Below are 14172 nucleotides of genomic sequence, written 5' to 3'. Positions count from 1 at the left end.
CCCTGGCCCTTGATTGCCTTAGCACTTGGTGAATTATGAGAACACAAAAGATTTGTGGCTTTGGTATTTATACTACCTGGGATGACCAATCGGCCAGCTATACTGCAGTCGGCTGTCCTAATACTGCTCCATGACTGAAAATACAGCATTAAATGCTGAATAAAAGCCATAAATTGCTGCGCATCTTTTCCCTTGGCTGGTTGGCACTAGGCATCTGCTTCATCACAGATCTGGGCACTGTATATAGGCTGTTTGGAGCCTGGGCAGCCTGTATGGGCTGCCCCATACTTGCCCTTTCAGCCATAAATAGGCTGTACAGCCTGTATGCTTCCCCTGGGGGCTGTCCTACAGCCCCCCATGGCCTATCCATGGCTGGTGGGTACAGCTAGGGCCTTCCTGGTCCTCATGGGGGTGGTTTTACACTATCCCCATGCCCACACAAGTACTTAGGGTAGCCCTATGGGCCGGCCCCTTTCCTAAAAGCAAACCCTAACTATCTACACAATGATCTCGCATCCACTACCATACCAGATACACAAAATCACTGACATCATTCCAGAGGGAGACTCAGCGCGGACTGGCACTGTTTCATGTGCAGGACAGTGCACACCTGACCTTGGACTCGTGTGCAAGACAATGCACACCTGACCTCGGACGACTGGGATGGAACCTTGGCTGACTCGTCTCGGACTGGGCTCACATGGGACCAGTTTACCATCCCAAGTCCTGCACCTTCTGTGCAGATTTGTCTACATGGCATCCAAGTGCGGGATGCACGTGACATGTCTGGCATCCAATAACCTACCAGATATACAAAACAACTGACATCATTCCAGAGGGAGACTCACAACGCGGACTGGCACTGCTTCATGTGCAGGAAGGACAATGCACACCTGACCTCGGACGCATGGAGTGGAACCCTGGCTGACTCGTCTTGGACTGGGCTTACATGGGACCAGTTTTCCACTCCAAGTCCTGCACCTTCTTGTTCAGATATGTCCACGTGGCATCCAAGTGCGGGATGCACATGACATACACTACTTTGGTACTTGTATTCACTCCATGTTTTGGAGAAACTAGCTCTAGGCCCGTGAAACTTGTAATCATCAAATACTCCAAGAAATACATTATGTATTGAGGGGGGGGGTCGGCCCTTTCCGGCCCCAATGGTGGTGTCAAGTTGTGTATTGTCATTTTCAGATTTGTGGATGCTTATGTTCTTCATTAATTATCAAGGTTAAGTGATCTAAGTTTGTGCATTTGTTTTCCGATTGTGGTTGGTCTCCCGTGGAGAGCAGTTGCAGTACCCCCAGTTATTGGTGGACTACTTGGAAGCCCTCAACCTACCACCAAGTTAAGCAAGAGGGAATGTCACGTTAGCTTTATGGCCGCTAGAGGATAATCTTGGTAAAATCCTACTCGGTTAGACTGCTCGCTGAAGCTTCCGCTCCCCCCCTGCTCGCGCTGCAGCCTGCACGCTCACCCCTTCCCCGCCTCCTATCTGCCCTCGCCTCTCCCCTGCCTCTGCTCTTTAGCGCCCCCCCGCATCTGTTCTCTGCCGCCTGTGCCCCCCCGCCAGTACTCATTCGCGCCAGCCCCCCCCGCCTGTGCTCTTTCGCGCCCCCCCCCCCCCCCCCCCCCCCCCCCCCCCCCCGCTTGTGCTCACTCGCGCCAGCCCCCCCCCCCTGCTCGTTCGCGCCCCCCCCCCCCCCCCCCCCCCCCCCCCCCCCCCGCCTCTGCTCGTTCGCGCCAGCCCCCCCCCTCCACTACTCTCTTTATTCGCGCCAGCCCCCCCCCTTGCTCCGTCTCTTTTCCGCCCCCCCCCCCCCCCCCCCCCCCCCCCCCGCCCTTGCCGCCTGTGTTTGTAATCCCCTCCCCTCACTTCCTTTCCGCCCCCCTTTGTTCTCCCCCTCCTCCGCCGTTCCTCGCTCCGCCGTTTGTGCAGCTCGGTTCCTGCAGGGTTTTCCGTTTACGCTTCGTCTTCGACAAAGCTTCAGACACTGATGGAGGCTCCTCCCGCCCCACCTTAGAGAGACTCTTCCGCAGCCCCCTCGCCCGCCCTTGAGGATACCCCCATCAGGCTTTCTCTTTCGCCGGAAGAGGAAGCGAGCCTCGCCGCAGAGGTGGAACACCTCCAGGCACATTCCACCATCTGCCGTATAGTCAGCACTCGCCCCAGCAGAGGGGAGATCCGGGATCTTCTCCAGGCCCGCCTTCTCGCAGATGTGGGCAAGATCCTGGACGTTCAGCTACTGGGCCGCGGACACTACCAAATCGAGTTCGAGACAGCCCAGAGCGCGGCCCAGGTCCTAGCCATGAGTCCCCTGGACATCAGGGGCGCTCGGGCCTTCTTCAGACCTTGGCAGCATGGCTTCGACCCAGCAGCGGCCGAGCAAGGAGAGCGCCTTTTTCATGTCACAGTTTGCTTCCCTGGACTCCGCCGCGAGTACCTTCCGCTCCTTTCTAGGATAGGGGCATTGGTGGGCTCGGTGCTTGAGACTGGCCCCACAGCAGCTTCAGTGGTGGCTAGAGCAGCTGGCCTGCCTTCAGTCAGGGTTTTGGTTCCTGACATCTCCTCCCTTCCGAAGGTCATTCAGCTACCTAGGATGGGGGGGGGATGGATTGATCAGAGAGTGGAGTTCTGGGGGCTCCCGAACCAGTGCTTTATATGCAGGCAGGTCGGTCACCTGGCCAAGGCCTGCCCTCGCAGGAGACCCGGACCTTCACCACAGCAACAGGCCCGCGATGGCCCGCCCACAGATGCGGCTCGGCAGGCAGCCTCCGGGACACCTGCTCAGCCCACGGAGACCTCAGATTGACAGCCTAGACAGTGAGGGAGACAGCCACAGCAGGCAGGCCCAGAGGCCGATGCAGCAGCAGTCACAGTCTCAGCATCACTAGGTTCCACTGAGGAACAGCTTTGCTCCCCTCCAAGAGGAGACCCCAGCACAACCTGAGGATCTGGAGATGCCAGCACCCCCTCCTTCGCCCCCACCCCCCCCTCCCCCATGCCCCCCTCCCCCATCCCTTCCGCCTTCGCCTCCTCCCGTTCCCACTCCGGTTTTGTCAGCGGCTCCTTCCCCACCCCCTTCTCCCCCCCCCCCCCCCCCCCCTCCGCTCGCCTCAGCTCCCCGGGAGGCCCTGGCAGTACCCTGGCGCTCACCTGCTGTCCGGTGGGCACTGAGCACCGACCTTGCTCGAGCTCCGCAGAGGAGACCTACCATGCCGATTCGGGCTTCACGGATATCTTCTATCTGCAGTCGGCTGAGTAGGCTCGACGCTCGACAGCGCTCGGAGGCTTTTGACTACTCCTTCACACGGCTTTTTGGAGCGGAGGGCCCCCATGAGCCAGCACCCATCAGAGTGCATGTGGTGATACCTTTGGCCCGAGGGGAGGAGGCACTTGATTCAGCGGTGGCCTTCTCCTTCCCTCTTTGCGGCACTAGTGACCGGGAGTGGACTCTGGATCTCGCTCTTAGCATTCTGAAGACTCAGGCAGTTGAGTTTTCTCACCATGTGAGTGATCTGGAGGTGACAGACGTGATAGGCCGACTCTGGGAGCTGGCTCACTTCTTTGATTCCGGGAGTGCAGATGCCTCCGGGGTTCGCCACTTAGTGGTTCGCATAGTGGCAGACCTAGCACGCGACCCTGGATATGTATGTATACACGAGGTTGCTCTCTCTAAGCGGGAGGCAGTTGCCATGGGACACAGCCACCACTGGCACCTGATCCGAGATTCTTGCAGCACACCGGGTGGGCAGATTCGTAGCCGCTCAGATGGGGACTATTCTCCATCCAAGCCGCTTGCGAAGGCCCGCCGTATGGCTGAGACAGCCTCCACCTCAGCAGGTCATCCATGAGGATCATCTCATGGAATGTACAGGGCCTTGGCGGCGCACACTATGTACGCTATCGTGGATGCTTGAGGCAAGAGCTTCAGAGATGCCTGGTTGGGGGCAGTATTGATATTCTGATGATGCAAGAGCACCATTTGAGTGAGAGCAGGATTCGGAGATATGGTTCCATGATGCCTGGCAGATGGGACACATTTTGGTCTGCAGGGTTTGGCCCCCTAGCTACAGGTTTTTGGGACAGCTTCGGGAGCATTGATCAATTGGCGCAAGACAGTGGCCTTTTGGATCAGTAGCGCTCCCACTCCGGCATGGAGCCCAGACCCGGGTTTTAGATGGATTCCTCCTGGCACAGCAGTGCGGTATTTGGGATGCCAGATTGGACTTGATTTGTCACCTGAGCAGCAGATCGCCCCGCTTCTTCTGAGTATTCGGAAGAAGCTTTTGTATTGGAGTACAGCTCGGCTATCCTTGGTTGGGAGGGTGGTGGTGACAAATCAGGTGCTTTTAGCGACCATGTGGTACATCACGTCTTGCTGGATCTTCTCGAGCTCTTGCATCAGCCACGTACAGAGGCTGATCAGGAACTTTCTTTGGTCTCGGCGGGATGGTCAGCCAGCCCGGGCTGAGGTTGCTTGGGCAGTTATTACTCTTCCGCTGGCCCAGGGAGGCTTGGGCATTATAGATCCAGTTGATCAGAGTAGAGCCTTATTGGGGAAGCTTATTGTTCGGGGGCTGCTTCCAGGCGCTGAGCCTTGGAAGGAGCTTCTTTTTCAGCGACTGCAGGCTAGGGCTCCTCCAGCAGGGGGCACTTGGGCACCAAAGATACGATGGATCTTCATAGAGATGAGGAGGACAGGCCTCAGTAGAGGATGGGAGGACAGATTTGCCTTGAGCATCCTGCGAGCTTGGGAGCTGCTGAGACCGGGGCTTTCTTAGAGACCTACTTGTGATGAGGAGGAGCGGGCCAGACAGCCGCACATATGGAGCCCCGCGGTACGCACTGAGCAGGGTCATATGCTGGGCTCTCGGCCTCGTGAGTCGTCTAGCCTGGGGACCATTGGCGGCAGGCCCAGTATGCAGTTTTGGAGACTGGCAGGCCTTTTGCAGTCTCCCAGAGGAGGTCCAAGTGGAGAGGCTGAGTCACTTCAGAGGGGGGCTGATTATGCGGGATGACATTCAGGAGGCACTCACTGAGGAGTGGTTCACGCCTCTCGAGCCAGCGGCCCCACGATGGATGGGGGCCTTTACACAGTTGGAGATCCTGATTGCTGTCAAAGCTTGCACTGAGGATGGTAGATGCCTCTACTATGAGATCCAGGATGAGGGCAGACTTCAAAGAGTGGAGGCGGAGTCGCCTTAGGGGCCAGCCTCGCCTTGTTCCTTCACCGGACTTCTCGTCCGTCGTCTGGACACAGGAGAGGGATCTACGATGGGGGCTCCTCAGCAGCCTCACCATCTGGTTCACCTGGAGAGCCCGGTGTTTCAGGGCCTTTGAGGGGAGACTGGAGCCACCAGCAGAGACTGTTCGGAGGATTTGGCAGGAGCTGATCCACACCTTGCGCGGACAGTATGACCGCATCCGGGGCGACTCGGATGCGGTGATCTTGCGGCGCCAGGCCTTCCACACCACTTGGCGCAGCAGCCCCTTCTATACACTACACGCGGAAGCCCCCCGCTGGCATTACAGGCCACCTGTTTGGCTTTTCCCCCCTCCTATTGTATGATATAGCTCTCAGTTTTTTGTACTGATCTTTGTACCCTTTTTGCACCTAGGGAGAGTCTCCCTAGCTGCCTTGATTGGATCTCTGCTCTGCCTTCTTATGAGCAAGAGAGGTTTTTTTGTAGCCCAGTGGTGGGCGGTTTTTTTTTAAACTAATGAAAGGATCTTTTCTCGGAAAAAAAAAAAGAGGGAATGTCACGTGCACCCTACATTGGGGTACACAATGAAACACTCGCATGATAATCAGTGCAACATTTTATCCAGAAGTAGTACCTTTTTATAGGAATATTTGTCGTAAGCCATGACTCCATTGTGAGCCCTCAATCTAGGGACAGTCACACACGAGCTACGTAGGTCTGTCTTCGAGCCATAGAGATCAGTCTGGAGTGAGTCTTCTTAACCCACTTGGAGAATTCATCAGATAAATGTTGGAGGGGTCATTTGCACTGTTTAGGGTGCTTCCTTAATGTTCATGCACCTCTGGAGGACCTCCCCCAGCCTGGGAAATTTTCCCATATTTTTTTGGATTTTTTCCACATTTTTTGGCACCTTTTCTAGCATGTTCCACATTATGCCCTAGTCGGCCTGCTTTATGCTGGCCGACTGGGCTCTCTAGGTGCTATATAAGCATGGGCTTCATGGGCTTTGCCCTCAGTTGTTTCATCTCATTTTCTGCATATTCTGGGATCTTGGCTACACCTACAGTGTGCCTTATGCTGCCCAATGCCTACTCCAGCTTTGTAACCACCTTTTCGCGTATATGATCTTCCTTCAGTTCCTGTGCATCCTGTATTTGTGAACTTTAATTCTCTTTCATTGTTTGGCACTTTGTCATGATATCAGAGCGGGTTCAGGACTGAGTATTTGCTGGACAGCACCTATACTTTTTTACTTCTCAGAGGAGGTGGGCTGCGGACTCATCTACAGGCTGCGTTTTTCTGCAGATTGCTGTGTTTTAATACAGTATAGCACACCTACGGCCATACGGCAATGATGACGGAGGCGACCCTACAGTATAGCGATGACATTAGACACCAGACATCCGTTAAGCGATGGTACAGATGGTCGTACAAATCATGATGTAGGCAGATGAAGCAATCCGTACAACGTTGGTGTGGAGATGTCCTTGCTCTTGACTATTCCATAATAACCCATGCCACATATTTATATGGGTCAGGTTGCTTTTCTTTAGTCCGCTTTTTGATAGAAACAACTTATATGTTTTTATATCCTGCTTTCCTCCACACGCTTCAATAATGCCCAGCACTTTTATAAAGGTTGGCCCCCTTTGTCCGGGCTTTGTTTTAATAAAGTGTGGCCCCATTTATAAGTACATGTGCACACACATGGTTTTAAACCCTGTGAACATAGCCTGCAAAACTCATAAAAGTTTTAACGTTAGATTAATGCAGCACTCTCGTCCTTGGGCTTTCCAGGGCGTCCCCGACCCTCGGACACATACATACCAAAAACCACGCACACGCAGGCATTAAAAACATGTGCACAATAAAAGAAATTGAGCAAAGCATGAATGAATGCATGTTCCAGATGATGAATCATCTATTCCAATTCCATGTACTCAGAATATAAATGTGCTAGGGATAGCTAAACCCTACGCCCGTCATTTGGCTCAATAATCTTGATCCATCATATGAGTTCCGCGTGCACAAAATATGCTAACCTTGAATGATATTAGAAATATCTGCATATTAAGAAAGCATTCCGTCATCGGGATCCTCAGAGATAAGTTTTCTCGTCATCTGTATCCTCAGAGACAAATATTACCGTCATCTGTATCCCTCAAAGAAAATCTTACCATGTCATTTGGTTCCAAAAGGATCCTTCAATAGACATTACACATGCGCAAGTCCAAGAGGTCAGCATAGTGGAGAAGTTACAAAAGCTGGTGACACCCAGACCACAGGCATCACAGCCTAGCCCAAGACCCTCTTGCACCACCACGCACCCGGGGGAGTCACGACAGAGAGGGCAGTCACTTTAGAGGGTTAGGCGTCCCCGTCCCAAAGAGATCTAAACCCTCCACCCACAAGCTGCAGATTCAGGATATCTTCAGACACCATAGAGATGTAGCACCACGGGAGATGGACATTCCTGCACTGTACACCACTCAGGAGGATGCCATCTGATGAGTATTGACTCTCTTCATTGTATACAGCAGTCCACGTGCCTGCAGCAGAGCTAGCAGATCTATACACACGTGAGCCTCCAAAACGTGCTCAAGCCCCCCCCCCCCCCCCCCCCCCCGCGCCCCCCCAAAACTTCCTTCTCCTCAACATGAACTCCCCGTGCAGCTAACTTCAGCCCTAGCTACTAGTAGGCATTGTGCAGCAGACTTCAATTCACAAGACCTCAGCTAGTCAACACTGTGCAGACATCATCAGCACTCCCATTGTGTAGAGCTTCATGCTACTCGCAGGCAGAGTCACTTGCCTTCTGCATAGCAGAAGGCAGGGTCATGGTCATCATTTTCTCCACCCATCAGGTTACAAACACAAAACCCTGTCCTAGACTTGTCAATTTATCAGATGTGGTTTGCATGGAACCATCAAAAAAAGGTTTAGTGGTTCAATTGTAGCCATGGATAAAGAGCAGATGCCATCTTCAGTGGGCATTCTCTCCTCCCGGGAAACCCCCATTTTCTGGACACATGGGCATCTTACCTCCAATATGATGTCACAATGAGAGGATCAGGCACTCAAGGAAAAGCTCCACATGCTTAAAGACTGCGACACCCTGGTGGAAGTATGTAAAAAAGGATGAGGCAACTTTGGAGACGCCACACACAACATTCTATCCATGGTGTAGGAGGTGGGAGACACTTTGCAACAGGGATGCTCAAGGAGGAAGTTGTAAACAAGGTTAGCTCAAATTCACAAAAAGCTGAGGAGCATGTCAACAATGAAAACAAAGGACAGAAGCATACGGGAGGACTGCATTTTGTGTGGTTCAAGCCCATATTAATGAATGAGACACTAGAGGCTTTAGGAGAGGCCACACCAACCATCCCATGGGATTTGGATGACATCTCTTGTATTGGAATGGCTTGCAGTTATAACTTTTGGAACAAGAAAACCAAAATGTGACACTTTGTGGCAATCAACAAACCAAAGGAGACCATGATCTGTGAAGAATTCGCATCAGCACAGATTAAACAAAAAGGGCAAAACTTGAGAGAGTCACAGACGCTTGGAAAGCCAGGAAATGGGTCTGTGGGATGAAGCTTTATCAGAGAAATTAAAAAGGCAAAGCGCTTGCAATTTCAAGGTGATGCGTGTGTGTTAGGCTGGCATGAGCCTCGAGATTTGTATGATTTTTATTTCTATTTTTGTGAGATCTTTCTATAGTCTATGCTTTGTATTATTTCCATAGGTTATATTTGGCCTCCCAAAAACATTGCTCTCTCTTATCTGTGCAAGTGTGGCGGTGGTGGTGGTGGTGGGGGGGGGCGGTGGGAGTGTTGCACAAAACCTTCTAACACAGATACATAAAACAATGCAACGGATATTCATGAGAAGGGAATGGGGGCAAACCAGCCAGTAAGGCAGCCTTTCGATCCTGTGGTTGGCAACGAGCCAGAGGGTGCCGTAGCCGAGGAAGCCGTTGAGGGCACCAATGGAGAGGATGAGGGAAGGGGGGAGCTTGTTGCTGAGGAGGCCGGCAAGGAGACCCACGTTCTCACCCACATCCTTGGCCACGCCCAGGTTGTTGAGTTGAAGCTGGTTGTAGTGCAGCGTCCGCTTGAGCGAGGCCGAGTAGTGGGCGAAGGTGTAGGCGTTGCCCGCGAAAGCCTGAACCCACATGCCGCCCACCAGCCCCGCCCACTTGCCCGCCTCTCCTCCTCCTGCCATCTCTGTATTGAGTGTCGCACACACAGCAGTACCCAAACACTAGTTGTTATACCGACTTTGTTGGGCGGCGACGCTTGCAGCTGCTGCGTAAAACGACGCCCCAACAACCAACGGTCTTGCTTCCCAGCGAAGAAACGAGAATCCTATTCGACGCATTGGCCACAAAGTGAAAAAGGTCCCCGCGTGCTCGTGCAGTGCAAGGTGTCAAGCTGTGCGATTCCGGACGCAGCCGTGACGCTGCCAGTGCTGCCCGACCAAATGCGGCATATCGCATATCGCTGATTGCGTGGCCCCCTATATATGCGCTCTCCTTTAACAAAGTTTCCATTTTGGAAATAGAACAAGGCGGGGATACAGAAATGCCACTTTTTAAAGGCCGTTCGCACCCTTTAGGCATTTCCGTATCCCCACCTTGTTTTTTTTCCAAAATGGAAAGTGTTTTGTTAATGCGATATGCAGCGAATATATAGAGAGAGAGAGAGAGATATGTGCTGAAAAAAGTCGAACACTTTTAAGTCATGTACATCTGAAAATTATTTCACTACACTCCTCTATTTTTCACACTTGACTTTATTTAAGAGTTTACAAAGTCCATCTCTTCTCTTCCAACGGAGAGCTAGACTGCTCCCAAGAAATCCGATAGCCCAAAGCCTCCATGATTGCATCGCAGATGCAACCCCTTGGGGATTGTTTTTCCAATCTACACCCTTTCTTTGACCAAATTTTTACTGTGGGCCTGATTCCCACTAGGTTCTTTATGAATGCAACAAAGGTATAATCAATCTGTTTTTCCTTAAGGTACCATCTTCTCGTTTTGGACCCAAATCTAGGCAGTCTGCATTTCTAGCCTTCACAAAATCTCTCCTGCAAAATATAAGCCAACCCCCCCAGTATGTTTGAGGTCCCACCCATAGTAAGGCATAAATCAGGTAATGCTCCTTTGCAAATTCAATAGGAGTTGATCCAGCCCAACTCCTCTCAATTTATTCAAATTACATAGAGACTAGCACATGCAAACACATTTATGCATTACATCTATCACATTAATACCAACAAGGGATACCTTCTAAAAAACAATAGCATTCCTAACGCTCCAGACTTCCCACAAACAACATGCTTTGATTATGTTAAACAATAGCCCTGCATCTTCATCATTGAAGGCCCATTTACCAAGAATCCCATCCCTCCAGTAAGCTTGAACCCCCAAACATTGCAATCTTGCCCCCCATGCTCCTAATGGATGGGCACTCCCAAAAAGCATGTTTACGATCCCCCAATGCAGACCTGCACATGGGACAATTTCCACTATAAATATTTTTTTGAAGCAATTTAGATCCAATAGGGAGGGCCGACATGCCAATCCTCCACAAAAAAACCCGAAATCTCCTTGGGATCTGACTCTCCCACAATAGCTACCATCTCTTCTTTCAAACTTCAGAGCTCCATCTCACTCTCCAGATCTTATTGCAGTATTCAACATTGCCTTCCCCTCTTCTCATCATCACAGAGTAAAGATCTGTGGTTTTGCCATTTACTAGCTCAACACCATTGATCCAAGTCCAATCCTTAATCCAGCAAGTCTCATCTACATCAGTGGAACACCACCCACTTTGAATATGATCAAGAGATCTCTCTCTCTCTCTACCAGAAAGATGGAGCTCCCAGGTTAGTTGGCCCAAGTCTTTCCACCCAACCACATTCCAGCCCCAACAGTCATTTAGATACCTTAGCCCTTTATTGTTTAGCTTTTAACAGAGGTAATGTCAAGTAAAGCCAAGGGAGGGTTGAATTTATGTGTCCACCAGATCCCCAGGTTGAGCATAGAATTACCAGATACTCTGCATCCCCATCCCAACTCATCAAGCTCATGCTGTCTTTCCATCTTTTACATAGCATCTTGCAAAATGCAGAGTTTGTTAATTTAAGAGGAGCATAAGAAAAACATTTTATCTTTCCATCCCCAATCCAACCATCTACCTTTAGCATACACCTATGATGATTCAACTAGTTCCCTTACCATTATGGCCCATGATTCATTTTGAAGCAGGCATTTAGGTAGCATTAAGGCACTCCTTGGCTAGAGAATGCGTAGGCATATGTAAAATTCCAATGCTCCCATCCCCCTTTGGGACTAATAGTTTGTCCCAAGCCAACCAAGTTGGGACCCTTCTGAACACTTTGCCATTCCTCCATAGGAAATCTCTGACAGGACCTACTATTGTTTTCCAATGGCACTTCCCAAAATCCATCATTGGGCATAAAAACATTATGTAAGCATTCAGCACTGCATTACAAATATCAATCCTGTTATGAAATGAAAATCTTATACCCTCCCATTTCCTTAACTTCTCCAAAAACCTATTAACAGCCCACTCAGTTATCTGTTTATTAGTGACACATATCCCAAATGGGATTCCCAGCAATTTGTCCCTTATGCACCACCTCACACCTGTTGGATAAATGTAATCCCAACTCCCTAGTCCAAATTAATATGTGGTGGATAGGCTAGTGGTCAGTGTGGTTGGTGTGTAAAGCCTACAAATGGTTAGTGCATGTTGTTCATGCAACTCATGCAACTAAAAATAGGGTAGAGGAGTCTCTAAATAAGTTACAAGTCGTGATCAAGTGATTATGTAAGTTTGGTTCATGTCTAATTACAATTAGAGTCTTCTTGTGTTAATCTCATATCAATTTTCTACATATAGCTGATTTTTGTCCCTCATATTTATGATGTCTTGTACAATCTTTGATCCACCTTGAGTATGTTTTGATCAATCTTCATAGCTTAGTTATCATATCCAACATTTGGTATCAGAGTTTGACTCAATTAGATTTAGTTTATTAGAAAAAACCCTATTTAATTTCTTAATCGTCGTAGCCAGTTTTTTTCTGTTTGAACCACTTGTTGTAGTTTGCTTCCGGCTTACACCTGAGTGGATGAAACCCTAATCTTTTGATATAGAATCTTAGCCTTGGTCCCAAGCATGCTACAACTCGAAGCTCATCGCCTAATTTCAACGCAACACAACGAATTTCTCATCGCCATCAGCGCAGCCCGTTCAGCGCAGCAATTCGCCGCCTTCGCTTTGAATTGCGCCAATTCCTTTGAGGTGATGTAAGTTCATCAAGTGAAGATTGAGCACACAAAATTTAAAGGCATATGGTCCACTGTAGCAGCTGCACGCATCGTTTTTCCAGTCGCCCCTTTTCTGCAATTTTAGCTCCTCCAACATGGTGATACCAATTTTGATTTATATTGATGATATTTTTGTTATTTGGGCTTAAATCATCTATGTGAGCAAGTATTCAACATTAACCATGATATTTCATCATCATGAGTTTCAAATTTCCTGACAAATTCAACGGAATTGGGTTCCATACCTGGCAAATCAAGGTGAAGGGCTACCTCATGAAGAAAAATATGTGGAGTATGGTCAAGCCACTTACTAAAGATGAAGCAGGTATTTCTGCTGCAGTTACAAGAGCTACAACGGTTGCACTTCAAGCAAAAGATGAACAAGCACTTGGTATTATCATTACTGCTTTAGAAGATGATTTTATTCATTATATTGATGATGTTGAGTCAGCTATGGAAGCTTGGGAAATATTAGAACGTACTTTTGGTGCAAAGGCAAAGCATTCCAAGATCAGTTTGAAGATGCAACTCTTTGATCTAACCATGGAGAGTAATGAAAATTTAGCAGCGTTGATTAACAGGTTGAAGAGCTTAATGACACAGTTGGTTTATGTTAAATCTCCTGTTCCTGAAGAAGATGCTATTGCTATCCTGCTTAAAAGCTTACCTTCAAGCTTTAGACAAATTGTGACGGTACTTAAAGAGAAGTCCAGCCAGTCCCTTCTTTGGAAAGTATCATAAATTCTTTGCAGGAAGAAGACAAGAAAATTACAAAGGATGTGATAGATCCTTATGCATATACTGTTACTACGACATCGGCAAAGAAGAAGTGTACTATTTGTGGTCGTACAAATCATCTTACTAAGGATTGTTTCTCCAAACATCCTTATGAGTATTGTGGAAAGACGAATCATCCATCCTCAAAGTGCTACCAAAAAGATCAAAAGCAAGCAAAGGCACATGTGGTTGAAGAAGTCAACCAACAAGAAGAAACAAATCTTTATTCTAGTCTCAGTATAAAAGATGTAGATGAAGAGTATGCTTTTTAGATTATGTCATGTATGTGGTTGAGTCAAGACTTATGTTGTTCCAACTTGATGAATTGTAGAGGAGAGTACACTACCCTATGTTGTTGTTAAGAGGAGACTCTTACTCATTGTGTCAAGGAGGTTTGTTAGACTTGATTCATGTTTTGTAAGAAGTTGGTCTTAAGGGGGGATTGTTGGATAAATGTAATCCCAACTCCTTAGTCCAAATTAATATGTGGTGGATAGGCTAGTGGTCAGTGGTTGTGGTGTGTAAAGCCTACAAATGGTTGGTGCATGTTGTTCATGCAACTCATGCAACTAAAAATAGGGTAGAGGAGTCTCTAAATAAGGTACCTTATTTAGAGGAGTCTCTAAATAAGGTACAAGTTGTGATCAAGTGATTATGTAAGTTTGGTTCATGTCTAATTACAATTAGAGTCTTCTTGTGTTAATCTCATATCAATTTTCTGCATATAGCTGATTTTTGTCCCTCATATTTATGATGTCTTGTACAATCTTTGATCCACCTTGAGTATGTTTTGATCAATCTTCATAGCTTAGTTA

The 14172-nt window shown here is 48.9% G+C and overlaps 1 protein-coding gene across 3 annotated transcripts in view; it reads right to left on the bottom strand.

The window, feature by feature from the left end:
• The window catches only part of LOC147617349 (protein NUCLEAR FUSION DEFECTIVE 4-like), a 48948-nt gene extending 39260 nt beyond the window's left edge, over positions 1–9688 (bottom strand). The window contains exons 1-2 of one of the 3 annotated variants that reach the window (XM_086776991.1): positions 9501–9688; positions 9127–9437 (exon numbers count right to left, since the gene is read on the bottom strand). In XM_086776991.1, the coding sequence (XP_086633117.1) occupies positions 9127–9437; positions 9501–9600 (411 nt within the window). In that variant the 5' untranslated portion in view covers positions 9601–9688. Of the gene's footprint in view, positions 1–9126 lie in introns of all 3 variants that reach the window. The other 2 variants (XM_086776988.1, XM_086776989.1) reach the window with 2 other exon arrangements.
• Positions 9689–14172: the final 4484 nt, after the last annotated feature.

The sequence above is a fragment of the Cibotium barometz genome, chromosome 37 (genome assembly GCF_041138505.1).
Source record: "Cibotium barometz isolate CiBa-2024 chromosome 37, ASM4113850v1, whole genome shotgun sequence".
In the NCBI taxonomy this organism is placed as follows: Eukaryota; Viridiplantae; Streptophyta; class Polypodiopsida; order Cyatheales; family Cibotiaceae; genus Cibotium; species Cibotium barometz.
This window is presented reverse-complemented; position numbering and strand designations above follow the sequence as displayed.